General features: G+C 63.7%; 1 protein-coding gene across 4 annotated transcripts in view; it reads left to right on the top strand.

Annotated features, from left to right (window-relative positions):
- Positions 1 to 4,256: 4,256 nt before the first annotated feature.
- ARHGEF10 (Rho guanine nucleotide exchange factor 10) overlaps positions 4,257 to 26,780 on the top strand; it is a 117,705-nt gene continuing 95,181 nt past the window's right edge. For 2 of the 4 annotated variants that reach the window (XM_070047239.1, XM_070047237.1), the window contains exons 1-4: positions 8,540 to 8,634; positions 19,963 to 20,103; positions 25,693 to 25,830; positions 26,324 to 26,611. In XM_070047239.1, the coding sequence (XP_069903340.1) occupies positions 20,067 to 20,103; positions 25,693 to 25,830; positions 26,324 to 26,611 (463 nt within the window). In that variant the 5' untranslated portion in view covers positions 8,540 to 8,634; positions 19,963 to 20,066. Of the gene's footprint in view, positions 4,281 to 8,539; positions 8,635 to 19,262; positions 19,372 to 19,962; positions 20,104 to 25,692; positions 25,831 to 26,323; positions 26,612 to 26,780 lie in introns of those variants that run through there. The other 2 variants (XM_070047238.1, XM_070047240.1) reach the window with 2 other exon arrangements.

Below are 26,780 nucleotides of genomic sequence, written 5' to 3'. Positions count from 1 at the left end.
TGTGCTCACACGGGACACCTGAGGCCCCCGTGCACTCCCGTGTGTGCTCACACGGGACACCTGAGGCCCCCGTGCACTCCCGTGTGTGCTCACACGGGACACCTGAGGCCCCCGTGCACTCCCGTGTGTATATACACAGGGACACCTGAGGCCCCCGTGCACTCCCGTGTGTATATACACGGGGACACCTGAGGCCCCCGTGCACTCCCGTGTGTGCTCACACGGGACACCTGAGGCCCCCATGCACTCCCGTGTGTGCTCACACGGGACACCTGAGGCCCCCGTGCACTCACGTGTGTGCTCACACGGGACACCTGAGGCCCCCGTGCACTCCTGTGTGTGCTCACACGGGACACCTGAGGCCCCCGTGCACTCCCGTGTGTATATACACGGGGACACCTGAGGCCCCCGTGCACTCCCGTGTGTATATACACAGGGACACCTGAGGCCCCCGTGCACTCCCATGTGTGCTCACACGGGACACCTGAGGCCCCCTTGCACTCCCGTGTGTGCTCACACGGGACACCTGAGGCCCCCGTGCACTCCCATGTGTACATACACAGGGACACCTGAGGCCCCCGTGCACTCCCATGTGTACATACACAGGGACACCTGAGGCCCCCGTGCACTTCTGTGTGAGCACACACGGGACACCTGAGGCCCCCGTGCACTCCCGTGTGTACATACACAGGGACACCTGAGGCCCCGTGCACTCCCGTGTGTGCTCACACGGGACACCTGAGGCCCCCGTGCATTCCCATGTGCACTCACACATGACACCCAGGAGTGTAACTTCAAGAAATTTTAAGGGAAATAAGTATGTTCACCCTTTCCAATCCGGCTCCCTGCTAATGCACCTGGGAAAGCAGTGGACGACGGCCCACGTCCGGCCCCTGCGCCCCGTGTGAGACCGGAAGGAGCTCCTGGCTCCTGGCTGCAGTGTGGCGAAGCCCTAGCATTGTGTCGTTTAGGGAGTGAACCAGCAGGGAAGACCACTCTCTCTGTTTCTCTGTGTAACTCTGACTTTCAAGTAAACAAATCTTTATTTAAAACTGAGCAGATAAGTTTCCCCAGATACTGCCTTCAGGTGGTTTTATGGTTACTTACATTGAAGTCAAGGAAGAGAGAAGTTAACCTTAGCTTCCCTCAGCAGGGAACGCAGGGGTGCTCACATGGTGCTCACAGGGTGTACACAGGGTGTACACAGGGTGCTGACAGGGTGCTAAAAGGGGTGCTCACAGGGTGCTCACAGGGTGTACACAGGGTGCACACAGGGTGCTCACAGGGTGCACACAGGGTGTTCACAGGGTGTACACAGGGTGCTCACAGGGGTGCTCACAGGGTGTACACAGGGTGCTCACAGGGGTGCTCACAGGGTGTACACAGGGTGCTCACAGGGTGCTCACAGGGTGTACACAGGGTGCTCACAGGGTGCTCACAGGGTGTACACAGGGTGCTCACAGGGTGCTCACAGGGTGTACACAGGGTGCTCACAGGGTGTACACAGGGTGCTCACAGGGTGCTCACAGGGGTACTCACAGGGTACTCACAGGGTGTACACAGGGTGCTCACAGGGTGTACACAGGGTGCTCACAGGGGTGCACACAGGGTGTACACAGGGTGCTCACAGGGGTGCTCACATGGTGTACACAGGGTGCTCACAGGGGTGCACACAGGGTGCTCACAGGGTGCTCACAGGGTGCTCACAGGGGTGCTCACAGGGTGTACACAGGGTGCTCACAGGGTGCTCACAGGGTGCACACAGGGTGCTCACAGGGTGCTCACAGTGTGCACACAGGGTGCTCACGGTGTACACAGGGTGCTCACAGGGTGCTCACAGGGGTGCTCACAGGGGTGCTCACAGGGTGCTCACAGGGTGCACACAGGGTGCTCACAGTGTGCACACAGGGTGCTCACGGTGTACACAGGGTGCTCACAGGGTGCTCACAGGGTGCTCACAGGGTGTACACAGGGTGTTCACAGGGTGTACACAGGGTGCTCACAGGGTGCTCACAGGGCGCTCACAGGGTGCTCACTGGGTGCACACAGGGTGCTCACAGGGGCGCTCACAGGGGCATGTCAAAGCCGCGTGTCCCCTCTCCAGAGGCGTGCCTCGCGCAGACCCCTCCTCCAGGAGCCCCGTGGCCTGTCGTGCGGCTTTGGCGTGAGCGATCCTGTCCGTTCCTGTGGCTGGGCCGAGGCTGCTCGCCTGCTGTTGGCTGTGTCCGCGGGGTGGGACGACAAACTGCTGTGAGGCTTCCGGTGCGAGCGTGGAACTGCTGCGTGTGTGCTGAGCGTGTGCTTGGTCACGTGGCGGGCAGGCCCTTCTCCAGTAGAAGAACGGGGTGCATTGCCTCCACTCCCACGCAGTCAGAAGGTCAGCTGCTCCAGGGCCCTGCCGCGGCAGGCTGGGGCGTCTTTAACCTCACAGCCCTTGGGTCGCGCCTCAATAAACGCGGAGTAGGGCCATTTAGGAGGATTCCAAAGGGAACAAAGAGTGACTTGGGACAAAACAAGAGAAGAAAGATGATTAAGAAAAAGGAAGGACAGTGGCCCATTGTGCCCCCCGGGGGGAGGGCACCAGCCGGCTTCCTCTGCTCCTGTCCGGTAGGAGCCCTGGCCATGGCATCCCGGGCGCATCAGAGGCTGGAACACGGATGCCCACTGGGACGCCGTGACCCCAGCTTCATCCGCTGCTGGCCTTTCTCCTCCCGACTGCACGCACCCTAGGAATCCGAAATCTGCAGGCATTTAAAATAAAGCCTTCCGCGTAATTACGGCCGAAACATAGCAGGATCTGCAGACGCTGCCGTGGGAGAGACGGACGCGAAACCACAGTTTGATTCGCTCCACTGCCGCATAAAAGGTGGAGACAGACGAACAAAAAGGAACCACTAGGACCCACTCGCCGCATCTACTCCTAACGGAAGCCACGTCACCAAAAGGTGGCTTGCCTGGTCACGGTCTGCCCAGAGCGGCCTGTCTCTCCCCACGTCCCTGCTGCAGCCCCCTCTGCCCTCTCAGAGTCTGTGTTTCCCAAGCACTCGCTGCACAGCCGCCGCCCATCCAGCAGGCACGTCGGACGGGCACTCAGGATCTAGAAGCTGCCAGGGCCCTGCCCACTGCCATCAGGACACAGCCCAGGCGCTGTGCCCGTGTTGGCCTATGTGTGGAAGGGACGTGCTGTGGCCGCCCGTTCTCAGGGCCTCTCTGCTGTGCCGACCTCTCCCTGAGTCTCTGCTGGCCCAGTCCTTGTGTGCCCTGTGCTCTCCTGGACAGCCAGCCGGTGACATTGGCTGGGTCTTCCGTGTGTTGGTCTTTAGGTGTGGGCGGCTGCTGCTCCCTGGCCTGGCCTTCCCCTAGCCTTGGGCACACTGTGACCATCGGAGTGGGAGGCAGGGCTGAGCCGTATCACAGGAAACCCAACTTGGAGAAGCGCAGGGTTCTGGGGCGGAGCGGGATCCTCCCTTTCCGAGGGAGGAGGGGTCTGGTGGGGCATCCGGCTCGGGCCCCACCGGGCACCCGATGGCCGGCTGGGCCGGGCAGCCGCAGAAGCGCCGGTGCAGACTCTTTGCCCGTGGAAGCTGTTGTGCCTCCCGGCACAGAGCAGCCCCCGAGGAGCCCCTGCACCCCTCAGCTCCAGGCCGCAGTGCTGGCGTGCAGGGAGCAGAACGGGACTCCAGCATGGCCCACCCTTGTGCTCGCTGTCCTTCCCGGCTGCCCGCCAGCCGGGCCCTCCGTGGAAGTGTGGGTGGGGGAGGACAGGACGGAGCGAGGAGCAGCCGCGCAGGGGCTGGGGGTGGGCGGCCTCGGCGATAAGGCCGCTGTCCCGAGGGTCAGGAGGATGGCAGAGGGAAGCATTGTTTCGGGAGGGGAACAGTGGCCGTTTTGTCTCCGCAGCCCTTGCAACAACTGAGCCTGCTTTCTTGCTTCGTTCAATGCCAAACAGGAGGCAGAGAGCAAGCTCTGGGCAGAGAGAGCCGCTGTCCAGCGGCCAGGAGGGCGCGGGCAGGAGAGGGCCGTGTGGGAGGGAGCCCCATCCTATGCCACCCCCACAGTGTGCCAGGGGCTTCCCTGCGGTGCAGCGAGGGGGGGCAGGACAGGCGCCTCTGCACACAAAGAGGCTCCAAGCTGCCTCCTCCCTCCCCCACCCTCCTCCACCTCCTGTCCGTCAAGCCTCTGGTCATCTCGTCTGTGTCTACATCTCCAGTATTTTCATCAGCTCCCCAGATTCCTCGGTGCCCCTTCCTAGTTGGTCGTCACCTGGTCACATCGCACAGGTTGGTTTGGTTCATCCTCAGGGTGGGGTTCACCCACTGGTCAGGACCCCTGCTGTCAGTCCTGGGTTCACCCACTGGTAGGACCCCTGCTGTCAGTCCTGGGTTCACCCACTGGTCAGGACCCCTGCTGTCAGTCCTGGGTTCACCCACTGGTCAGGACCCCTGCTGTCAGTGCTGGGTTCACCCACTGGTCAGGACCCCTGCTGTCAGTGCTGGGTTCACCCACTGGTCAGGACCCCTGCTGTCAGTGCTGGGTTCACCCACTGGTAGGACCCCTGCTGTCAGTGCTGGGTTCACCCACTGGTAGGACAGCTGCTGTCAGTCCTGGGTTCACCCACTGGTAGGACCCCTGCTGTCAGTCCTGGGTTCACCCACTGGTCAGGACCCCTGCTGTCAGTCCTGGGTTCACCCACTGGTCAGGACCCCTGCTGTCAGTCCTGGGTTCACCCACTGGTAGGACCCCTGCTGTCAGTCCTGGGTTCACCCAATGGTCAGGACCCCTGCTGTCAGTCCTGGGTTCACCCAATGGTAGGAACCCTGCTGTCAGTCCTGGGTTCACCCAATGGTAGGACCCCTGCTGTCAGTGCTGAGTTCACCCACTGGTAGGACAGCTGCTGTCAGTCCTGGGTTCACCCACTGGTAGGACCCCTGCTGTCAGTCCTGGGTTCACCCACTGGTCAGGACCCCTGCTGTCAGTGCTGGGTTCACCCACTGGTAGGACCCCTGCTGTCAGTCCTGGGTTCACCCACTGGTAGGACCCCTGCTGTCATTCCTGGGTTCACCCACTGGTAGGACCCCTGCTGTCAGTCCTGGGTTCACCCACTGGTCAGGACACCTGCTGTCAGTCCTGGGTTCACCCACTGGTAGGACAGCTGCTGTCAGTCCTGGGTTCAGCCCACTGGTAGGACCCCTGCTGTCAGTCCTGGGTTCAGCCCACTGGTCAGACCCTGGGATTTGAGGTGACGGCCCCAGTCTTGGATCCTTGCCACCCTGGCATCCGGGGAGTGAACCCGTGGATGGCAGGGGAAGTGCACTCCGTCTCGGTCCATAAGCTCCGTGCTTTGGAGGTTAAGCCCTGCCTCTGAGCACCCCACCCCGCTGCTGGATGGGCCGCCCTTTGTTGATGCCCTCACCTGGGCATGGAATTTGGGTTCTCTCCAGTAGTTCTGGCCTCTTCTGGACAGTTGATCCGATAGAAAATTCCCCTGAGAGTCTCTTGGGAGGCGTGGGTTTCCATGATCTTGATCTCTGAGAGCACGCCAGCCAGTTCTGTGTGTGCTGTGCGTGCCGCATCCCATCAGTACCACGTAGCGGCTGCAGGTGCACCACAGCCCCGCCCACCTGTGTTCTCTCGGGCCGGGATTCCAGTTCCTCGTGGGAGCTGCGGCATCGCATCGTGATTTTAGCGTGGACTTTCCTGGACGTAAGAGCACTGAGCCCCGACTCCTGTTCTCCCTGGCCTGCGGTCGCTCTCCCGGGATGCACGGAAGGCTTCCAGCCGTGTTTCAGAGGCCTCTCTTCATCTGTGATTCTCAGCTGGTCTGTGTTTACGGGGCCGTGGTTCACGTGTGGGCAACTTGACCCTCGATGGGGCAATGTTGGGGGCGGGGCCTGGGGGTGTGGTCACATGCGCACCGCCCTTCCTGCCCCTGTAGCAGGGGTGGGTCCCTCACCCAAGGCCAGGCTCGCTGTCACCGGTGCTCTCCCCTGCTTCCCCGCGCTGCCCCGGCTCTGCCTTCTGCACGGATGGCCTGCAGGAAGTCCCCAGCAGGAGCCAGCCGACTCCAGGACGTGGCCATCAGTTTCCGTTCATTGTAAATGGCCGGGTCTCGGGCACTCTGTTCTGGCCGCACAGCACGGGGCAGGGGAGGCGCCCGCTGTCCGCTCCCAGCCTGAGGCTCGCCTTCTTCCTCACCTACATCATGAGAGGAGGGGACCCCGCCCAGCCTCAGCCACTTAGTCCTTCCTGAGCGGCCGGTGCGCTCTGTGTCCTGAAGCTCGGCGGCTCATTTGCTGGCTTCTCTCCAGGGACTCTGATCCATCTCAAACTCCCACACTCCAGTTTCAGTTCTCATGGTTATTCGTGCGCTATTTGGGGTTTTCTGTGTACACACTCATGTTGTCTCTGAAGTTGCACACTACCCCATGCTGGGTCCTTCTACCTCTGTTCCCTTATCTTTTTTAAAAATATTTTATTATTTATTTATTTTATTTGAAAGGCAAGTTGAGAGAGAGAGAGAGAGAGAGAGAGAGAGAGAGAGAGAATCTTCCAACTGCTGGTTCACTCTCCAAATACCTGTAACATCCCGGGCTGGGCCAGGCCAGAGCCAGGAGCTTCTTCTGGGTCTCCCCGTGGGTGCAGGGGCCTGAGGACTTGGGCCATCTTCTGCTGCTTTCCCAGGCCACGGCAGAGAGCTGGATCGGAAGTGGAGCAGCTGGGACTGGAACCAGCGCCCCTGTGAGATGCCAGCACTGTAGATAGTGGCTTAACCAGCTGCGCCACAGCGCCAGCCCCTGCTGCCTTCTCTTACAGCACTAGATAAATGACAAGTGCTAACACTGCACAGAGGGCTGAAGAACTGTTTCAAAGATTTTATTTATTCATTTAAAAGGCAGAGCTATGGGGGTGGGGAGAGACAGGGCTCTTCCCTCCACTGGCTCACTCCCCAGATGGCTGCAACGGCTGGGCCAGGCTGAAGCCAGGAGCCAGGAGATCCATCCGGGCCTGCCATGTGGGTGCCAGGAACCACGCACGTGGGCCACCTGCTGCTTTCCCAGGCGCATTAGCACCTGGTGAGAATTGGAGCAGCCAGGACTTGAACCAGCGCCCACATGAGATGCTGGCATTGCTGGCAGCAGCTTAACCCACTAAACTGTGGTGCCAGCCCCAGTCTCTGAATTTTCAGACTGAAATCCTAATTTTTTTCTTTCTCAGCTGCAGTGGAATTAGGCTATAGTTGATCAGCAAGAGCTGACTGGCCTTACATGTTACAACCTTTTCACAACACCATAGGTTACAGAGGGAACCCCAGGACGATCCCCGCTTCTCCAGGTAGCGCTTCCGGAAGCAGCGGCCGGTGTGGGAGAGCGTGCCAGCTGACGGAGTTCTCGGCCCGCCAGGGTCCTCTGCCAGGCGCGGCGGGCACTGCCCTGTGGTCCCACCCCCGCTGCCTGATCTCGCGAGGAAATCCAGTTTGTTCCACGTCCCCGTCTCTGGTCCCTGGGGAAAGGTGCTGAGTGCCAGGCTCCCGGGTGTCGGGTGGACGAGGACTGAGTGCTGGACTTCTCACCGCGGTGACGCCTCACCCTCCACTGTCCCTGTGGAAGTCAGGGCACCCTGCAGGGGAGGGGAGTCGCCCTGAGGGGCCCCACGCCCTGTACCCGCAGTGTGACGAGCCCCCGGGAACACTGCCCGGAAACCACCCGTCCACTTGCGGGCCGCCGCACCTGCGCAGGGACAAGCTTGCTGCCCCAGGCCTAGAAAGCCCACCGCTGAAACAGGATGCGCATCGCTCGGGGAACTCCGGCGCGCAGAGGTCAGGACTAGGCTGCCGGCACCAGGTGGCACAGCCTCCTCCCTCGCCGCTTCTTCAGTGCAGCCTAGTGGACACGGGGAGCCCGCACACAGCGGGGAAAGTCCCAGCGCCAGGCCCCGCACCTGCGGCCTCCCAGGTGCCCCAGGCCAGGGTCCCCAGAGCGCAGCTGGGGAAGCCTGTGCACGCGGGTCACTCCCCAAACGCCAGCCGCGCCAGGCCCCGCACGGGAGCCCAGGCCAGGGTCCCAAGGGCGCAGCTCTGCGGGGGTCCTGCGACGGACTGCCGCTGCCCAGCTCCCAGTGGCCAAACTGCCCAGGACAGGGACGGTCCGGCCGCGCTCCCCGACGCCCGGGACTCAGAGGGGCGCCGCGGACGCCAGAGTCCGGGTGAGCGCAGCCGGTGGGGGCGGACTCGCTGGTGACGGTGGCCGGGGTGGGCTGTCCGCCCTGCGCCCCCTCCCCAGGGAGCACCCCGACGCGTCACGGGGGTGCGGGCGATGCTCCGCAGACCCGGGCGCCCCCGCCCCGAACCCCTCCCACGCGTGCGCAGCCCGGGCGGGGCGTTGGGCTGAGGAAGGGGGGCGAGGGCGGCCACGTGGCCTCGCAGGAATGCGCGGGCGCGGGGGCGGGGCGCGGCCGAGAACCGGCAGGCGCGGCGGCCAATGGGAACCCGGGACTACCCTGGCCTGCCAATCGCAGCGTGGCGGGTGGAGCCGGCCGCGCAGAACGGGAGGGGCCGGGGCGCATCGCTGTCGGGGGCCGGCTGGGGGCGCGGGACGGACGGTGGCCCCGGGGTGGTGGGACTTCCTGGCCCCAGAGGTGAGTGCGGGCGTCCCGCGGCTGGCGGGCGGGCGGGCTGGCGAGCGTCCACTCGCGAGGTTTCTAGTTTCCTTCAAAAGTTGCTCTCCTGCTCAGTGTCCCCCGAAATAGCTGATCCCACCTCTAGGTTTGCAGCCCCCCAACCTCGGCGATGCCCGGGGTCCTCAGGGCACAGACGGTGCAAGGAGCGACGCCCCCAGTGGGGTGTCCGGGTCCTCAGGGCACAGATGGTGCAGGCAGCAGCACCCTCCCCCCACCGCCGGGGTCCCTGTCCCGGGAGGGGTCCCTGGCCTCGGGAGGCACAGGCGCTCTGGGCCTGGAGACGCGCGGTCCGCCCTGCAGCCCGCTGTTGGTGCTGAGGAGTGGCCGGTCGGGTGCTTGTGTGTGTGTGGGGTGGGGTGGGGGTGGTGGTTTAACTTTCCTACTAGGACAAAGGACGCTGGTAAAGTCCCCCGTGCTCAGTTTGGGGTCCGTCAGTCAGCAGGTGCTCCCTTTCCCCAGCTGGCCCTGCGTGTCCCTGTGCGGGACCCTAAGCTGTGCTTGCAACAGGCTGGGCTTTTAGGATGTGGTCTTCCCAGGAAGCGGCGGCCTAGTCAGTGTCCTTTCGTTGACTGGCTTGGCTGGAGGTGAAAATCCCTCTTCGAAGGGCCCCGGCTTTTCCAGTGCTGTCTTTGGGGAGCCACAGGGTTCTTGCTGTTGGATTCTGCGGGAGGGCGGCCCGCGGGGAGAGCCCTGCCTGGGGGCAGGTGTTCCTGGCTTCGGAGCACCTGTTGCGGCAGGCTGACTGTAGTCACTGAGGTTTGCACGCTGTGCCGCCCGCCCCGCTCTGCCGGGATCTGTGCAGGACCTCGGGGGGCCGGCACTGCTGCCAGGTAACCCCCGGGTGGCCAAGCTGCGGGACAGGTGCTGTTTCGGAGCTGGGAGTCCCCCGTCCAAAGCTCTTCCTGGCGGAGCCGTTACGGGTGGCCGGGAGGGGTGGAAGGAAGCTGCTCACAGTCGGCTTCATCTTCCAGAGGTCGATGCTGTTTTTCTCGGCCGTCTTGGTGAAGTCAGAAGACCCCTCGGGGGCACCAGGGACCATTGCGTTCTGGTGATGGGCGGGATGCAGCTCCAGGGCCGGGCCCTGTGTGAGTCAGCCCCTCCCAGGACTTCAGCTGCCCACTTAGGAAATTGCTGGAAGGCACTTTGTAAGAAAATGCTTCTCGAAGTTAAATAGTTCTGCAGAAATTAGAGCAAAAGAAAGCACAATGGTTATTTTGTTTTTCCGTGTGTGAGGATAAAAACGAGGGGCCCCTGTTGCATCGAGAGCCCCCTGTAGCATGATGCGTGTTTCTTTGACTGCACAACGCAGCCTAGAAAGGAGAGGCTGGGAGACTCGGGTGTGGTCGCCGTTCACGCCCCCGTGAGACAGGCAGGTGGAGCGATGCCCGGCTCGGCCTGGTGCTTGCCGAGACAGCTGCAGAGGAATTCTGGGAGGGTGACGGGGCCCAGCGTGAGGAGTCCTGCAGCGGGACGGGGAGCTGGCGTCCAGGGAGACTGGGCAGGGGCCTGAGGCCGTGACCGTGCTCTGACGGCGAGCACGTGGCACTGCCCTGGGCGGTAGCCCCGTGTGCTCGGAGAGAGGCAGCATTGCCTGTGTGGACAGGTGGGCATCGTGGGGGTGCAGCCAGGGGCTGTGCCAGCAGCCCGCACCCTGAGCCCTGTCCCCACGGCCTCCTCCCGGCTCAGCCTCTCCAGAGCTGCAGGCCGGGAACGTGCCTTCGCTTCTCCACGGCCGCGGGGTTGCCGTCCTGACTGTGTGCTCCTCTTCCGTCCTCGCTGGGTCCTGCTCTCTGCGGCCTGGAGTAACGGACACCTGCTGTGGCCTGTGTGGCCTGTGCGGCCGATCGCTGTTTCCATTACACAGTAGGGAAAGGATACAGTAGTGAAGTTCAGGCGGAAGGCTCTTCTCTCCCAGGAGCCCCCTCCTGCTGTGGAAATGGTAGTCAAGTGCAGCTTGGTGCAGCAGGCACGGGGCTGGCGTCCATGCAGAGCGCCGGGTGCCCTGGTCTGGACCTAGGCCTGGTCAGGTTGGTGTCCGGCTGGGGGCGGCCACGATGCCTGGGCACTTCCCTGTGCTGACGGCTGCAGGCAGTGGGGGCCGGTGGGGGCCTGGCCGCCTCCTGGGGTTGCAGTGTGTGTCCTGGTCACGGCCAAGGGTGCTGGCCCGGGTCAGCAGGCAGACCTCGCCCTCGTACCCAGGACAGCAGTTCAGTTGTTGGCTTTTCAAGGTAAACAGCCAGCAGCAACGTGGAGACAATGTTTCCAATTCCTGCTGTTTCTGGGTGTGCACAGCAGGAGCGACTTTACCAGGAGGCAGCGGAGGCTGCTCTGTGTTTTCTGATAGGAAAGTCGGGCAGTGGTTTCAGGTTTTCTTTGGGAGCGTGATGAGTTGAAGGCGCTGTGAGGGGGCTCGGGCCTGGCTGAGCAGAGCGTCTGGGCCGTGGCTGGCCCACCCCGTGGCAGTGGCCTGGGACTAGGGCCTGTGCTGAGCGGTGCTGGGAGGCCCTCGGGGCAGACATACAGGCAAGTGCGTTGTTGGTGAGGATCGCGGTGTGTGTGTGGGAAGCGCTGAGCTGGGGTGGAAGGAATTCCGTGGCGTGGTTTCCTGGTGTGTGCAGGCCTGTGCCAGGCGGGGCCCCGGGACCCCACAGGTGAGATGGGGCCGAGCCCTGCTGGGGGGCTTGGTTTCCTGGTGTGTGCAGGCCTGCGCCAGGCAGGGCCCTGGGACCCCACAGGTGCGATGGGGCCGAGCCCTGCTGGGGGTGTGGTTTCCTGGTGTGTGCAGGCTGCGCCAGGCGGGGCCCCGGGACCCCACAGGTGCGATGGGGCCGAGCCCTGCTGGGGGGCTTGGTTTCCTGGTGTGTGCAGGCCTGTGCCAGGCGGGGCCCTGGGACCCCACAGGTGCGATGGGGCCGAGCCCTGCTGGGGGGCGTGGTTTCCTGGTGTGTGCAGGCCTGTGCCAGGCGGGGCCCCGGGACCCCACAGGTGCGATGGGGCCGAGCCCTGCTGGGGGGCTTGGTTTCCTGGTGTGTGCAGGCTGTGCCAGGCGGGGCCCCGGGACCCCTCAGGTGCGATGGGGCTGAGCTGGGCTGGGGGCTGTTGCTCCATGGGGGACAGACCAGCCTGCTCCGGCCTGGCCGCACGAGAGTGGTGAGAAGGTGGGCTGAGGCCCTGCTCCCCAGCACCCCACTCAGCAGGTGGGCAGACGCAGCCCAGTGAGGCGCTGGTCCCTGACAGTGAGCTGCCCGCCCCGCCCAAGAAGCAGCATGGGGCCGGGCGGGGTGGCTCCGGGATCCCCGGCAGGAGCAGGAGTCCAGCGTTGGGCCCCGAAAAAGAGGCCGCTTTTCTGTTGGGGCCTCAGGTTCTGAGGACCCCAGGAGACCCAGGGTAGAGTAACGGGTGGGGTGTGGGCTGCTGGGGCGTGGCTGGGCCGCGTTGGGCTTGTGTGGCTCTGGGTGATGTAACAGCGCAGGGTGCCAAGGGCGGGAACGGTCGGAAGTTAACGAGGTGGGGCTTGGTGCCTCGCAGCCAGCGTGATCGCGCGTGCTCTGCCTCTGTGTTAAGGCGAGGGTGGGGCGTGCTGGTGACCTTCCAGCCTGGAGAGGGGAGGGCCGGGGCGGGGGGTCCCTGTCACAGAGAGTCGAAGGGCTGGGGTGGGGGTCCCTGTGGCAGAGGTCGGGAGGGCCAGGGTGGCAGTCCCTGTCACAGAGAGTCGAAGGGCTGGGGTGGGGGTCCCTGTCGCAGAGGTCAGAGGGCTGGGCCCTGTGGCAGAGGTCGGGAGGGCCAGGGTGGAGGTCCCTGTCACAGAGGTCGGAAGGGCTGGGGTGGGGGTCCCTGTCACAGAGGTTGGAGTGCTGGGCCCTGAGGCAGAGGTCGGGAGGGCCGGGGCGGGGGGTCCCTGTCACAGAGGTCGGGAGGGCTGGAGTGGGGGTCCCTGTCGCAGAGGTCGGGAGGGCTGGGGTGGGGGTCCCTGTCGCAGAGGTCGGAGGGCTGGGCCCTGTGGCAGAGGTCAGGAGGGCCGGGGCGGGGGTCCCTGTCACAGAGGTCGGGAGGGCTGGGGTGGGGGTCCCTGTCACAGAGAGTCGAAGGGCTGGGGTGGGGGTCCCTGTCGCAGAGGTCAGAGGGCTGGGCCCTGTGGCAGAGGTCGGGAGGGCCAGGGTGGCGGTCCCTGTCACAGAGGTCAGAAGGGCTGGGGTGGGGGTCCCTGTCACAGAGGTTGGAGTGCTGGGCCCTGAGGCAGAGGTCGGGAGGGCAGGGGCGGGGGGTCCCTGTCACAGAGGTCGGGAGGGCTGGAGTGGGGGTCCCTGTCGCAGAGGTCGGGAGGGCTGGAGTGGGGGTCCCTGTCGCAGAGGTCGGAGGGCTGGGCCCTGTGGCAGAGGTCAGGAGGGCCGGGGCGGGGGTCCCTGTCACAGAGGTCGGGAGGGCTGGGGTGGGGGTCCCTGTCACAGAGAGTCGAAGGGCTGGGGTGGGGGTCCCTGTGGCAGAGGTCGGGAGGGCCAGGGTGGCGGTCCCTGTCACAGAGGTCAGAAGGGCTGGGGTGGGGGTCCCTGTCACAGAGGTTGGAGTGCTGGGCCCTGAGGCAGAGGTCGGGAGGGCAGGGGCGGGGGGTCCCTGTCACAGAGGTCGGGAGGGCTGGAGTGGGGGTCCCTGTCGCAGAGGTCGGGAGGGCTGGAGTGGGGGTCCCTGTCGCAGAGGTCGGAGGGCTGGGCCCTGTGGCAGAGGTCAGGAGGGCCGGGGCGGGGGTCCCTGTCACAGAGGTCGGGAGGGCTGGGGTGGGGGTCCCTGTCACAGAGAGTCGAAGGGCTGGGGTGGGGGTCCCTGTCACAGAGAGTCGAAGGGCTGGGGTGGGGGTCCCTGTCGCAGAGGTCGGAGGGCTGGGCCCTGTGGCAGAGGTCGGGAGGGCCAGGGTGGAGGTCCCTGTCACAGAGGTCGGGAGGGCTGGGGTGAGGGTCCCTGTTGCAGAGGTTGGGGCTGGGTGGGCACCCCTGTCGCAGAGGGTCTCCAGTTTCAGACGCATGCATCCCTCAGAGCCGGGCTGGGCAGGCCCTGAGCTACTCAGCTGCCTGGTGCCCTCGCCACAAGGCACCTCCTGGGCCGGGGAAGTGGTGGCCCGAGGCCTCCATCTCTCCTGATGAAATACGTGTAGTCCCGTCTTGTCCTCCTGTGTTTTTAAAACCAACTTCTTGTGCTTTGAAAAAGGCAATTGCCGGCCGGTGCTGCAGCTCACTTGGCTGATCCTCCGCCTGTGGCACCGGCACCCCGGGTTCTAGTCCCGGTTGGGGCGCCGGTTCTGTCCTGGTTGCTCCTCTTCCAGTCCAGCTCTCTGCTGTGGCCCGGGAGTGCAGTGGAGGATGGCCCAGGTGCTTGGGCCCTGCACCCCATGGGAGACCGGGAGGAAGCACCTGGCTCCTGGCTTCGGATCGGTGTGGTGTGCCGGCCGCAGTGCGCCTGCTGTAGCGGCCATTTTGGGGGTGAACCAACGGAAAAAGGAAGACCTTTCTCTCTCTCTCTCTCTCTCTCTCTCTCTCTCTAAATAAAAAAAAAAGTATTAAAAAAAGAAAAAGGCAATTGCTGAAAAAGAGAGGCCCTTTTCAGGGGGGCTTTGCTGGGGTCCCGTGGCGGCGCGGCCTGGCTCTGTACACCTGCGGGGGGCTCTGGGCAGCTCAGGGGTTCGGGGCCTCTGCCCCGTGCAGAGTCCTGCTGCTCTCAGCCGGAGACCTCTAGGGAGCTGACCCGAGCAAGAACGGCACGGGGGTTAGGGGAGGAGTCAGGCTGCGGGAGCCAGCAGGGGGAGGTGGGGAGGGCAGGGCAGGGTCCCCCTGAGGTGGGGCGGGGGGTGGGTCCTCATGAGGGGAGGAGGAGACGAGGTGAGGAGGGGAGGGGCGGGTCCCCCGAGGTGGGGAGGGGGGCTGGGTCCCCATGAGGGGAGGAGGGGAGGGAGGGTCCCCCTGGAGGGGTGAGTGGAGATGAGGGTCTCTCTGGGGGAGATGGCTGGGGCAGGCCCCCCTGAGGGGGGAGGGGAGGGGAGGGTCCCTCTGAGGTGGGGAGGTGGAGGGTCCCCATGAGGGGAGGAGGAGACGAGGTGAGGAGGGGAGGGAGGGTCCCCCTGGAGGGGTGAGTGGAGATGAGGGTCTCTCTGGGGGAGATGGCTGGGGCAGGCCCCCCTGAGGGGGGAGGGGAGGGGAGGGTCCCCATGAGGGGAGGAGGACAGGGAAGTTCTCTGTGTGGTGAGGTGGGGAGGGCTGAGGAGGGGCCCCCTGACTTGGGGAGGGGGTGGGGAAGCGGGCACTGCAGGCTGGTGGCCGGGTGAGCCTCCCCGGGAAGGGATAACTGCCTTTGAGAATGAGGGGAGGCCAGTTAGAGCCGGGCTGCACATTTGGAGCCGTGCGGGCACTGGCCGCAGCATGTGCAGAGATCCTGGGGCCTGCGTGTCCCGGCGTGTCTGAGAGACAGCAGGTAGGCCAGTGGCTGCAGAAGTCTTGCGTGCTGGGGGCCTGGACGTCCTATCAGTGAGCAACGGTACGACAGGTACTGCCGAGTGAGGACCAGGGCTGGTGCCGCAGGTGCCATGGTGTGTGCGGGGAGTCAGCGTGGCAGGTGCCGTGAGCGAGGGTTGGTGCCACAGACCCACAGGAGTGGACATGACAGAGAGCCCAGGGGTCAGTGGTGGGGCTGTGGAGGTTGGCAGGACAGGGCCATGGGGGCTTTTGAGAAAGTCTGAGCGTTTTAGGGGGCCGCCCTCCCTGCGCAGCTGGGAACTGTCGGCAGGGAGGGAGGTGAAGATGGAGGCGCTGGCCCCCACGTGACCCTGGCTGAGAGCAGGGCGGTGTGGCCCAGGCAGGGCGGTGGACGTGTGGATGCCGGAGCTAACGAGCTCTGTGACGGAGGTCATGGCGGGCGTGGGGGAGGAGGAGGGGCTGAGGCCCCGAGATGGTTTGGGTTTGTTCTGAGTGGGCAATGTCCTGAGGTTTGTGTGGTTTCGTGGCCTGGGCAGACATGGCTGCTGGACTGAGCTCCTCCTGACGTCCACCTGTGACAGCTGTGGGCAGCAGTCTGGGAGCCTGAGGTTCACAGACATATGGGGGTCCCCGCAGAAGGGGTGCAGCAGGCTAGAGAAGGGACCTGGCTTCAGGGTGTGTGGGAGGGGTGCTGCGATGTAGAGCCCCCTGATTTGGGGGGCGGGGAGGAGCCAAGACCTGCAGCGGCTGTAGCAGGAGGACCCAGAGCCTGGCTGGGCGTGGCCTGTGCCAGTCACAGGTGGCAGACAGGTCGCTGGGGGCCGCAGGGACCTGGAGTGAGGGCTGGGGGCCAGGTCTAGAGCTTGCCATCCTCAGCACTCCTCCGAGCCTGGGTCCTGCTCAGCGCCACAGGAGGCGGTGAAGCTGATGTTGGGGCCACTTAGGACCAGGGCTGACGTGGGCCCGGAGGAGGCCCAGGGGGCGGCCCATGAACAGGTGCCACTGCCGGCCCGTGGGGTGCCAGCCTGGTAAGGGGCCATCGTCCCCTGGGTGTCTGTGGCCTTTGTGCTCCACCACATGCTGAGTCCTGAGGGCCTATGCTGGGCAGGGAGAGTCTGTGGCCCTGGACACCCCAAGAGGGCTCCCGGGAGCTGGAGATGTGGCCACTGCCCGTGTGCAAGGGCTGAGAGTTCACGTGGGCAGGGACCTTGGGGTGCGGGCTGCCCACTTCCAGTGTGGCAGGAAGGAAGGTGCCGCTGGTGCCGGGGTGGCCTGGAGCACCACGTCCACTGATGGCCATGTGTGGGAGGTGGTGGCTGTCGTGGCCTGGACGAGGCCAGCAGCCGGTGCCACTGTTGGCTTCTACCCACGAGGGGCGCCCTGGTGGGGCAGGTGCGTGATGTCAGAGTGGTGACAGAGCACGTCCGCTCCTTGCAGCCAGCTGGTTCCCACAGAGCTTCTGTTGGTCACTCTCGGCCAGACTCCACTCTGTGGCCGGAGTCCTGTGTGGTTCGACAGCGCCGAGCACTTCTCCCGCCTGCCGCCGAGTCGCCCTCGCTCGGCGCTCACGGCAGGAAGGCTTTGCCGAGTCAGCTCGTTCCTTTAGGATGAAGCGGTCATTGCCATGGCTGTCCTTTGTGCGTCACTCTCTTGAGCCGTTGTGGACACAGGTGCCCACCCCCACCCCACCGCCGCCGTGGGACCCCCGCCTGCGGGGAAGCAAACCGTGGAGGAGTGGTCCCGAGGGGGCGGGCTGTGAGGACGGTTTACCTACCTGTCACTGTTTGCCGTCAGTGACTCCGGTCTGCTTCACAGAGCAGCTGCGCATGGAACCAGCAGGGCTTGTGTTCGTTTGCTGGGCCATGCTGGCCGTAGCAGCAGCTGTGTCCGATGGCCCAAGGTTGTACAGCCTGGCGGCCATGGAGGCCACAGCCCAGGCCACTGGGGAGGCCCCGAGATGTGTTTTCTGACTTCACCCGGGGGGCCTGAGGCTGATGGCTCAGGAAGCAGGGTGGACCCTGGCCTCCTTGGGGACAGCCACAGCAGGGTGAGGACGCTGGGGCCTCCCCGATGGGGGCGGGGTGGCGGCCACCAGAGCAGTGTCTGGTGCTGCTGCTGCCCGATCCACAGGACATTGCCAGGGTGCTCAGGGTTGAGTCTGTGGACAGAGTGAGGTCCTGCCCTCCGTGTGTCCACTCCCAGAACGCGCCAACCAAGAAGGCTCAGACAGGGCAGGTTCAGGGCACAACCACGGATGCGGGGCGAGCACGGAGCTGAGAGGGAACCACGGGGCAGGCCTGTGTGCTGGACAAGCTGGGCCCATCTGGCAGGAGCCATGGTGCCCCCTGCTGGCACACTGGTGGGGACTCAGGACAGGCCGTGGCCGCCTCCCCCCCCCACCACCAGGACAGCAACAGCTGCAGGGTGGACTTGGGCCCCTGCCACAGGGCCTAGGATGCCCGAGACCTGCGTGGCTCGCGTGGCTGAGCAGTTAGTGTGGAAGGGCGAGCGCTCACCATGTGGGCAGCGTGCTCCGTGCTGGCCTGCCCAGGTGCTTCCTGGGAACCAGGGAGTCCTTCCACCCCTCAGCAGCCTTTGAGCGGGGCCGCCCTGTGTCAGTGTCAGCACCTCGTCCAGTGGGGAGTGGGGAGCCGAGGGGAGCCCAGGCCGATGGCGCCATGCTCAGGGCCCAGAAGCCACCTGCTGGACCGAGGCGCCCTGGAGGACGTCCTGAGGTCTCCACATGTGGTCCATCCCTGGACATCTGCCCCTGAGGTGCGCAGACCTGGGCAGACGGCGATCGAGGTGTGAAGAGCTCACCCCTGTGGGACCCTGCTTGAAAAGGGGCGGGGCTCAGGGGCCAGCTGTGCCCGGTGTGGCCGCGAGCTGCCCTCCAGCGCCTGTGTCCGTCGCCAGCCTCTCTTTCCCCGGATGTGTCATCTTTCTGTTTAAACCACAATCTGAATGCACAATGCGATCTTTCATTACAATGCTTAAATTGGAAAATGACAGCAGTAATGAAAACAGGCCGGCAGGCAGCCTGGCATTATCTCATGTTTGCAAGTGCAGTCTCGGGCTCTGCCCCGGGGCCGTCTGGAGTGCACCGGCCTCAGCCTCGGCAGGTGGAGGGCCCTGCCCCGCGCTCCCCAATCCTTCTGGGAAGCCGAGGCGTGTGGAGCCCTGGGCGGGTGTCCTCTCTGAAGAGCTGCATGTGGGCTCTGGAGCCCCTGGGCACAGGGCAGGGGATGCTGCGGGACTGCTCGGGGGTCCTGGGGCTGCAGGGCACTGGTAGCGGGAGCGCCGGCCGCGGAGGGCGGATGCGTCTGCCCCTGGACATGAAGTGGGGAGGTGCGGGCTCAGGCGTGCGGCTGGCCGCGTGCACTGCTGGGTGGAGGACACCACTCCCTAGCGTTATCCGGCCTGCCTGGCGCCTGTCCGCTGGTCAGCAGCCCCGCTGGCCTCTCTGTTTTCACCTTTTACGTAGAGAAGCCCATTGCACTGAGACGTGTGCCGCGTGGCCAGAGAACGAGTTTGACCAGGAGCAGAGTGCCGCCAACTGTGGCAGCAATGGGGCTGCAGCTGGCGCCCTGTGCCCGCATGTCCTGCTTGGCAGCAGTGCCCTGGGCTAGGTGTCGTTGCCAGCGCTGGGTCCCCGGCAGGACCATAGCACCAGGAGGATGCAGGCCTTGTGTGGGGCTCCCGGCTTGTGGGTGGGAGATGCGGCCCCTCTCTCAGAGCTGTGATGGTGATTATGTGGCTGCCATGTGGGGTCACAGCGTGCCTGAGCAGGGCCACTGTGGGCAGCTGTGTGTGTGCCCACGTGGCTGCCTGTGAGTGCGAAACGGCACAGACCTCCCGGCCGAGACCGCATGCGGTGGATGACGAGGGCCAGGTACTTGGGGGGCTGTGTTAAGTCCCTGGCTGGGGGTCCCAGTGCCGCTGAGTGTGGGGGACAGCCTTGGGCTCCAAGCAGGGCCCCGGGAGAGGGCACACGGGCAGAGGGCGGTGCACAGCGGTGGGGCCTTCTCTGTCCTGGCTGCTGAGGCCGTGGTGTGGGGGATGGCCTCGAGCTCCGAGCAGGGCCCCGGCAGGGGCTCGGGGCAGAGGGCAGGCTCCGTGTGCAGCGGTGGGGCCTTCTCTGTCCCAGCCAGGACAGCCCTGGCACAAGTTCCCGGCTCGCCCCGTGCTGCTGCCCTGAAGGTGCCAGCGCCTGCCGTCAGCTCCGGCTCGCAGCCAGGTGTGGTGCAGACCCGGGCCAGGCCTTTCCCGCGGCTCTTCCTGTCTCTTCTCGTCCTGGATCGCGTGAGGCCGGCGCCGGCGCTGGCATGGGAGCAGGGGGTGGAGGTGCGGGGGCGGGGCGCTCACGGCCACGGTGTGCACACAGGGCGTGTAGAAGGCAGGGCAGGTGTTCCACGGCCTCAGGGGGCCGGGCGGGAGCCAGCTCCTGGATGCCTGCGGGGGGGCGCAGAAGCGGCCCCGCCGGGCCTGCTGACCTCACTGTGGACGCGGCCTCTGGGGTAACGCGGGGCGGTGAGAGGAAAATCTCCCGCTGCACCCCCGAGCCCCTCCTGAGAGCATTAGGTTTTGTGGGAGGAGGAGAGAGGAGCAGCTGCTGTCTGGAATCGCGTTTCTCGGCACGCAGGTTGAGTCGGGAGGGGCCTGGCCGGGGAAGCCGAGCGGCAAAATAAACTCCTGGCCAGGATGCAAGGTGACGCCAGGGAGGCCGGGAAGCCGCTGCTTTGTTCTGCACTCGATGTCATTGTGAGGGAGGGTGGCCTGGAGTTCCTCTGCTGAGCAGCCCTGAGTGACAGTTGCCATTCCTCCCCAGGGTCATCTTCTGAGACCCCTGCACGGCGAGGGCCATGTCTGACGCTGGAACGTGACGGCCGCCTGCGCCCTGGCCGGGTCTCCCTCACGGAGTGGAGCTGCAGCATGGACCGGCGAGAGGCCCCGCCCCCGGCTCCCACAGGTGACGCGCTGGCCCTGGCAGGCTGGGGCGCGGGGGTGCAGGGCTCCACCCCAGGACTCCGTTCTTGGGATGGCTGGGCCGTGTCCTGGGTGAGAGCTGCTGGAGGAAAGGCACGGTTCTGCCACGGTGCCCGTGTGCCGACGCGCTGCCCGTCCGCCCAGGCTCTCCTGTGGGCCAGGCTTGCGCTCGCCTGGTCCACCAGAACCTAGTGGGGAGGGGAGGCTGTCGGGAGCGGGGCCTCCCAGTTTCCGCCCGCGCCGCTGGCCCCCAGCGGTAGCCGCGGGCTCCTCGGCTTCCTTCCTGCTTCCTTCCTCCCTGGCTCAGGGTCAGGCGCTGACCTTTGTCTGCTCGGTGTGGGTGTGGGCTGTCGGCCACGGTTTTCTGTTGTCACTTCCACGGAGCGTGTGCTGGAACACCGGCCTGCGGGGAAGGAGGGGGCTGTCTGTGCCATGGCCTGCGCTGCCCCAGTGCCTGCTGGGCTGTGGGGCTGGCGGGCTGGAACCACAGCAGGTGCAGCCCCACAGGTCTGGGTGAGCCGTGTGGGCTCAGCCTGGGCCAAGGCTTGGGAGGTGGGGGCTGGGAGAGCCTGCTCGTGGGCCTGGGCTGCCCTGTCCTGCTCTGGCCGAGGGTGGGGGATGCACGTGGGTCACAGAGAAGCAGCTGCAGGTGAAGTCGTCCCCCGAGTGTGCAGGGCCTGGGAGAAGCCACGCGTGGTCTAGGCAAGGGGACTGTGTAGACTGAGGAGTGCCCAGGCAGCAGCCAGCGGGCCCGGCCACACCCCCCAGGACTTTCCTGAGCTGTGTGTGGTCAGCCATGGGCGTCCACCTTCTGGAGTGTTCTGGAACGTGAGAACCGGTGCCTGGTCTGGGGGCAGGGTCCCGTCTGAGCAGCCTGTGTGGGTCTCCCCGCCTGTGTGGCCCGCTGCGGCACAGGGGAGGTGGGGGCAGCGTTTCCACCGTGCTTTGAGGTCTTGGGGGGAGGAGAGAGGTCAGGGAGTGGGCTGAGGCCCTCCCTGCGGTGATTTGGGAGCCTGTTCCATCGAGTGGCCATGGCCTGGCGCCGTGGCTGCCGCTTTCCACCCTGTCCTGTCACTGTGCATGGGAGCCCAAGGCCGCCTCCTCCCTGTAAGCGCTCCTCTGCTGGCTGCGGGCTGTGGCTGGGCAAGTGTGCCCCCGGGAAGCGCACCTCACGACGGCACTGCTGGGACCCCCAATCCCGCCATCCTCCGTCTTCACGCCGCTGGCGTCCTCAGATCTGCAAGTGCTGATGCGCCCCGGGTCAGAGCCCTCGGGGACCCCAGCACGGAGAGAGCCAAGTCGGGAACCTGGAGTCAGAGGGTCTGGCCAGGGACAGGCTGGGCTGCCCAGCCACGGGACGTAGGATGCCCACAGACACCACTGCTGACATCACACCTGCGGTCTGCCAGCTGCACCCCACCCCGCCTCCATGGAACGGGGTGCGTGTCCGTCACAGCCGGTGGTCTTTCCTGGCTGACAGCTGGGGAAGCGTGGGCCTGGGTAGGGAGAGCGCGGTGACCGAGAAGTAGCAGTGGCGCTACGCCCGCTCAGACGCGCTGACAGATGCAGACGCTGTGGCTGGTCCACGGCTCTGGCCTTTACGGTGACGCCGTCCACGTAAAGACAGTTTCCCATGTGAGGCGAACCCGCCCCTCACACATGCCCGTGAAGGTCAAGTTCAGGCAGGCACCGCCCGTCGCCACTCTGTTTACCTGGAAGATTTTCTGTGGCAAAATTGTGCACATTCATGGAGTTCACTGAGACGATTGCATACAGAGACCGCGGCATAACGACACACATGGTGTAACAATACACACGGTGTAATAACAAGCTGTATAATGACACGCAGCATGACACGTGGTGTAATGACACACAGTGTAACGACACACATGGTGTAATGTCACATGGCATGACAACACACACAGCATAACAACACACATGGTATAACGACACACATGGTGTAACAATACACACGGTGTAATAACAAGCTGTATAATGACATGCGGCATAATGACACACATGGTGTAATGACACACAGTGTAACGACACACATGGTGTAATGACACATGGCATGATGACACACACAGCATAACAACACACATGGTATAATGACACACATGGTATAACAACACATGTGGCATAATGACACGTGGTGTAATGACACACGTGGTGTGACAACACATGGCATAACGACACACATGGTGTAATGACACACAAGGCATAACTACAGAGATGAGTGTCACCATCACACTGCAGAGGTGTCGGCCTGATGAGAACAGAGAGTCCTTCATGTTTTCAGTGTGTACAGAAAAGTTCCGTGACCTGTGACCCCAGTGTGCAAGAGCTGACCCTTCCCTCACTGTGACCTGTGACCCCACAGTGGGGGAGCCAACTCTTCCCTAATACTGAGGAAAGTGTTGTGTACACAGGTGTTATGTACAGAGGTGTTGTGTGCTCTGAGTCAGTGTTGTGTACACAGGTGTTGTGTGCACTGAGACAGTGTTGTGTACACAGGTGTTGTGTGCACTGAGACAGTGTTGTGTACACAGGTGTGTGCACTGAGACAGTGTTGTGTACACAGGTGTGTGCATTGAGGACAGTGTTGTGTACACAGGTGTGTGCATTGAGGACAGTGTTGTGTACACAGGTGTGTGCTCTGAGTCAGTGTTGTGTACACAGGTGGTGTGTGCACTGAGACAGTGTTGTGTACACAGGTGTGTGCACTGAGGACAGTGTTGTGTACACAGGTGTTGTGTGCACTGAGACAGTATTGTGTACGTAGCTGTGTGCACTGAGACAGTGTTGTGTACACAGGTGTGTGCACTGAGGACAGTGTTGTGTACACAGGTGTTGTGTGCACTGAGACAGTATTGTGTACGTAGCTGTGTGCACTGAGACAGTGTTGTGTACACAGTGTGTGCACTGAGACAGTGTTGTGTACACAGGTGTGTGCTCTGAGTCAGTGTTGTGTACACAGGTGTTGTGTGCACTGAGACAGTGTTGTGTACACAGGTGTGTGCTCTGAGACAGTGTTGTGTACACAGGTGTTGTGTGCACTGAGACAGTGTTGTGTACACAGGTGTGTGTACTGAGGACAGTGTTGTGTACACAGGTGTGTGTACTGAGGACAGTGTTGTATACACAGGTATTATGTGCACTGAGACAGTGTTGTGTACACAGGTGTTGTGTGCACTGAGACAGTGTTGTGTACACAGGTGTTGTGTGCACTGAGACAGTGTTGTGTACACAGGTGTGTGTACTGAGGACAGTGTTGTGTACACAGGTGTGTGCACTGAGACAGTGTTGTGTACACAGGTGTGTGCACTGAGAGTGTTGTGCACACAGGTGTGGTGTACACTGCTGGTTCTGTGTTATCTGACATGGACAGGATGGCTGGTGTTGGGTAGGGAGGAATTTCTTGGATGTTTCTCTTCCACTTGTGGGTTTCAAGTTCTGTCAGTGGAAATGAGTGCAGTTTAGAGACATAGGAGGCCCCTCACTTGCTCATCACTCACTCGCGTGGCAGGGCGTGTCCCGTGGGAGCTGTCAGTGCCGGCTGCATGCTCGTGTTTGTTGGAGAACACACAGGTCCTTGTCCCCAGAGCCTGCGGGCTGCTGTGTCAGCCACAGGCTCCCAGCCCAGCGAGCCCACATGCGGTTTCTTTCTGACTTTCTGAATGCCCTGTGCACGCTTTCCTTCCTGAAGCCCCAGAGATGGCCGTGGGCTTCCCTGCCGAGGGGCACGTGGGTTCCCACAGCCTGCACTGGGGCTGTCACTAACACCCAAGAGCCCGTTTTGTGCCAGATGTGGCCAAACTTGAAGAAAAATCAGGTTTCAAAAATGCATTGCTAAATGCAATTTAGATCAGCAGCCATGAAATATGATTTATGACACAAGTGGTCAGAGAAATCATGGCAAGTACACCTGTGTCATAGTGTGTGCTGAGTGTGCCCAGTGCTGTGTGCACCTGTGTCATAGTCGTGTGTCCTGAGTGTGCGCAGTGCAGTGTGCCCCTGTGTCCTAGTCGTGTGTCCTGAGTGTGCACAGTGCTGTGTGTACCTGAGTCATCGTTGTGTGTCCTGAGTGTGCCCAGTGCAGTGTGCACCTGCCTCAGTTGTGTGTCCTGAGTGTGCGCAGTGCAGTGTGCCCCTGTGTCCTAGTCATGTGTCCTGAGTGTGCACAGTGCTGTGTGTACCTGAGTCATCGTTGTGTGTCCTGAGTGTGCCCAGTGCAGTGTGCACCTGTGTCATAGTCAAGTGTCCTGAGTGTGCGCAGTGCAGTGTGCTCCTGTGTCACAGTCATGTGTCCTGGGTGTGCCCAGTGCTGTGTGCACCTGTGTCACAGTCGTGTGTCCTGGGTGTGCCCAGTGCAGTGTGGACCTGTGTCCTAGTCATGTGTCCTGAGTGTGCCCAGTGCAGTGTGAACCCTTTGTCCTAGTCATGTGTCCTGAGTGTGCCTAGTGCTGTGTGCCCCTGTGTCACAGTCGTGTGTCCTGGGTGTGCCAGTGCTGTGTGCACCTGTGTCACAGTCGTGTGTTCCGATCGTGCCTGGTGCTGTTTGTTGTTGGAGACCTGAGACCCAGTTCCCTGCAGAGGTCTCCGGAGCGCGTTGCTGTTTGCAGTGGCCTATGGGTAGGTCTGGCATGTGCAGGCCTCTCTCTGAGACCATCCAGGTTCCTGGGGCGGATGGGGCGGGGGCAGCTCTGTGGATGCTCTCCCTGGGTCCCTCCCCACCTGACAGTGGCCACTCTGTCGCCTGCGCTTGCAGCCTCGCTGCTCTGCCTGATGCGGGCCTCACGCTGTCCCCTTCTCTCTTGCATCCTGGTGCTGGGGGTCTTGTGCTGGCCCTGATGCCTGGCAGGGGAGCTTTCGTGGACCCCGTTCGTGGTCCGAGGCAGCAAAGTCTTTCTCTGGGACGGTGCCTCTCCGTCGAGGGGCTGGAGAGCTGAGCCCTGACCACTTCCCTGGAATTCAGCCAATTCGGTGGGAGCCAGGGAGGGCAGAGAAGGGGCCTGGGTGCCCCCCGCAGGGGGTGGTGCAGGGAGGGACTGGCCCCACCTTCCGGAGGCCCCCATGTCCCTGGCCGTGAGCACCCACCCTGGGGCAGGCCTGCCTCTGTGTCCACCTCCGCACGTGCCCAGTTCGGAGGACTGAGAGTCCTGCAGAGTCCTGAGGGGCCACACTCACACTCGTGGGTTCCAGAGCTGCCTCAGCGTCGTCCACGGCGTGCGTCTCCTGATAGAGACCTGTAGAAGGAATGGCAGCGCCCTGGGCCTTAGAAAGAGATCAGCCGACTGCTCTGCTCCCAGAAGTCGGCACCCAGTCTTGGGTTCTGCGTAGTGGAATGCGCTGTGTCAGCAGGTGACCGTGCCGTGGGCTGGGTTGCAGGTCCTGTTCAAAGGAAGTCGGACAAGCTGTGTGCTTGTCCTGGGGCAGGGCGGACGGCAGGTGCCACGGGAGACTTGGCCACGTCCCAGTGGGTGCGTGTGCTGTCCACAGCTGCCTCGTGGTCCTCTGCGGTCCAGAACGTGCCTGGATGCCGGCGCTGTAACCGATGCGGCTGTAATTTCAGAAAATGAAGTGAAATACGACACCAACAACAACGAGGAGGAGGAGGAGGAGGAGGAGGGGGAGCAGTTTGATTTTGACAGCGGAGATGAAATCCCAGAAGCAGACCGGGGAGGCGCCCCGTCAGCCGCCGGCCCCTCGGGTGAGTCCCGCCCTGGCCTGGGCTCGGGAATCCTGGTTCCTCCTCTCCTGCCGGATCGAGTGCTGCAGGGGAGGCTCGCCTTCCAGGGGCCGGAGGACCGGAACGGCACCCAGGCTCCAGCCCTGTCGCTCTGGCTTTGTATCCCGGAAGGGGGACGTCCTGCCGCCTCCCACAGGGCTTTGCCAAGGCTCTGAGTGCAGAGGCGGTGGAGGGATTCAGAGCAGTCCACGTGGCCCCCGAAGCCTGTGGGCTCCTGTGCCTCTGGCTGCACTGGCTCCCCCATCTCCCTGTGAGGCCGTCCTGGCTCAGCTAGTCCCCCTGGGAGCTGTGGATGTGCCTGGGAGCCACCACGTGGGTCCGGCACCTCCTTCCCTTCTGGCCTGTGCCTGGATGGCAGGCAGGCTATGCCCTGGACAATTGGCCAGGTGGGACTGGGTGGGGGGTGGTCCACTGCGCCCTGCACCTGCTGACAGGTCTCCTTTGGGTCCTCCAGGGGCTGAAACCGGAGCTGGAACAGAAGCCGGCCTGGTGGCAGAACCAGCCAAGCCTGTGGCCCCGACCAGAGTGAACCCCTACTCGGTCATTGACATCACACCCCTGCAGGAGGACCCGCCTCTGGCCCCGGACCCGCTCGCCGAGGAGGAAAGTGTGGGCCCGCACGTGCCCAGTGGGTACTCGGTGCCCGTGCCCTGCGGCTATGCCGTGCCCTCGAGCCTGCCCCTCCTGCTGCCGGCCTACTCCAGCCCGGTCATCATCCGCACCACGTCGGTGGAGGAAGAAGGTACGGCCGTCCTCTGCCCTCTGCCGGCCTCAGGGATCTGCTGGCTGCGTGGTGTGTGCTTAGTCTAGCTGTCAACTGGGGAGGACTTGTGTGACCTTTGCCCCAGCCCCACCCCCGGACCCCCAGCCCTGTGCCACCTTCTGAGGTTTGTCACCTGCTGTTCTGCCCG

This window comes from Oryctolagus cuniculus, chromosome 8, assembly GCF_964237555.1.
Source record: "Oryctolagus cuniculus chromosome 8, mOryCun1.1, whole genome shotgun sequence".
Lineage (NCBI taxonomy): Eukaryota > Metazoa > Chordata > Mammalia > Lagomorpha > Leporidae > Oryctolagus > Oryctolagus cuniculus.
Note: the sequence above shows the minus strand (reverse complement) of the source record. Positions and strands in the feature narration are given on the sequence as shown.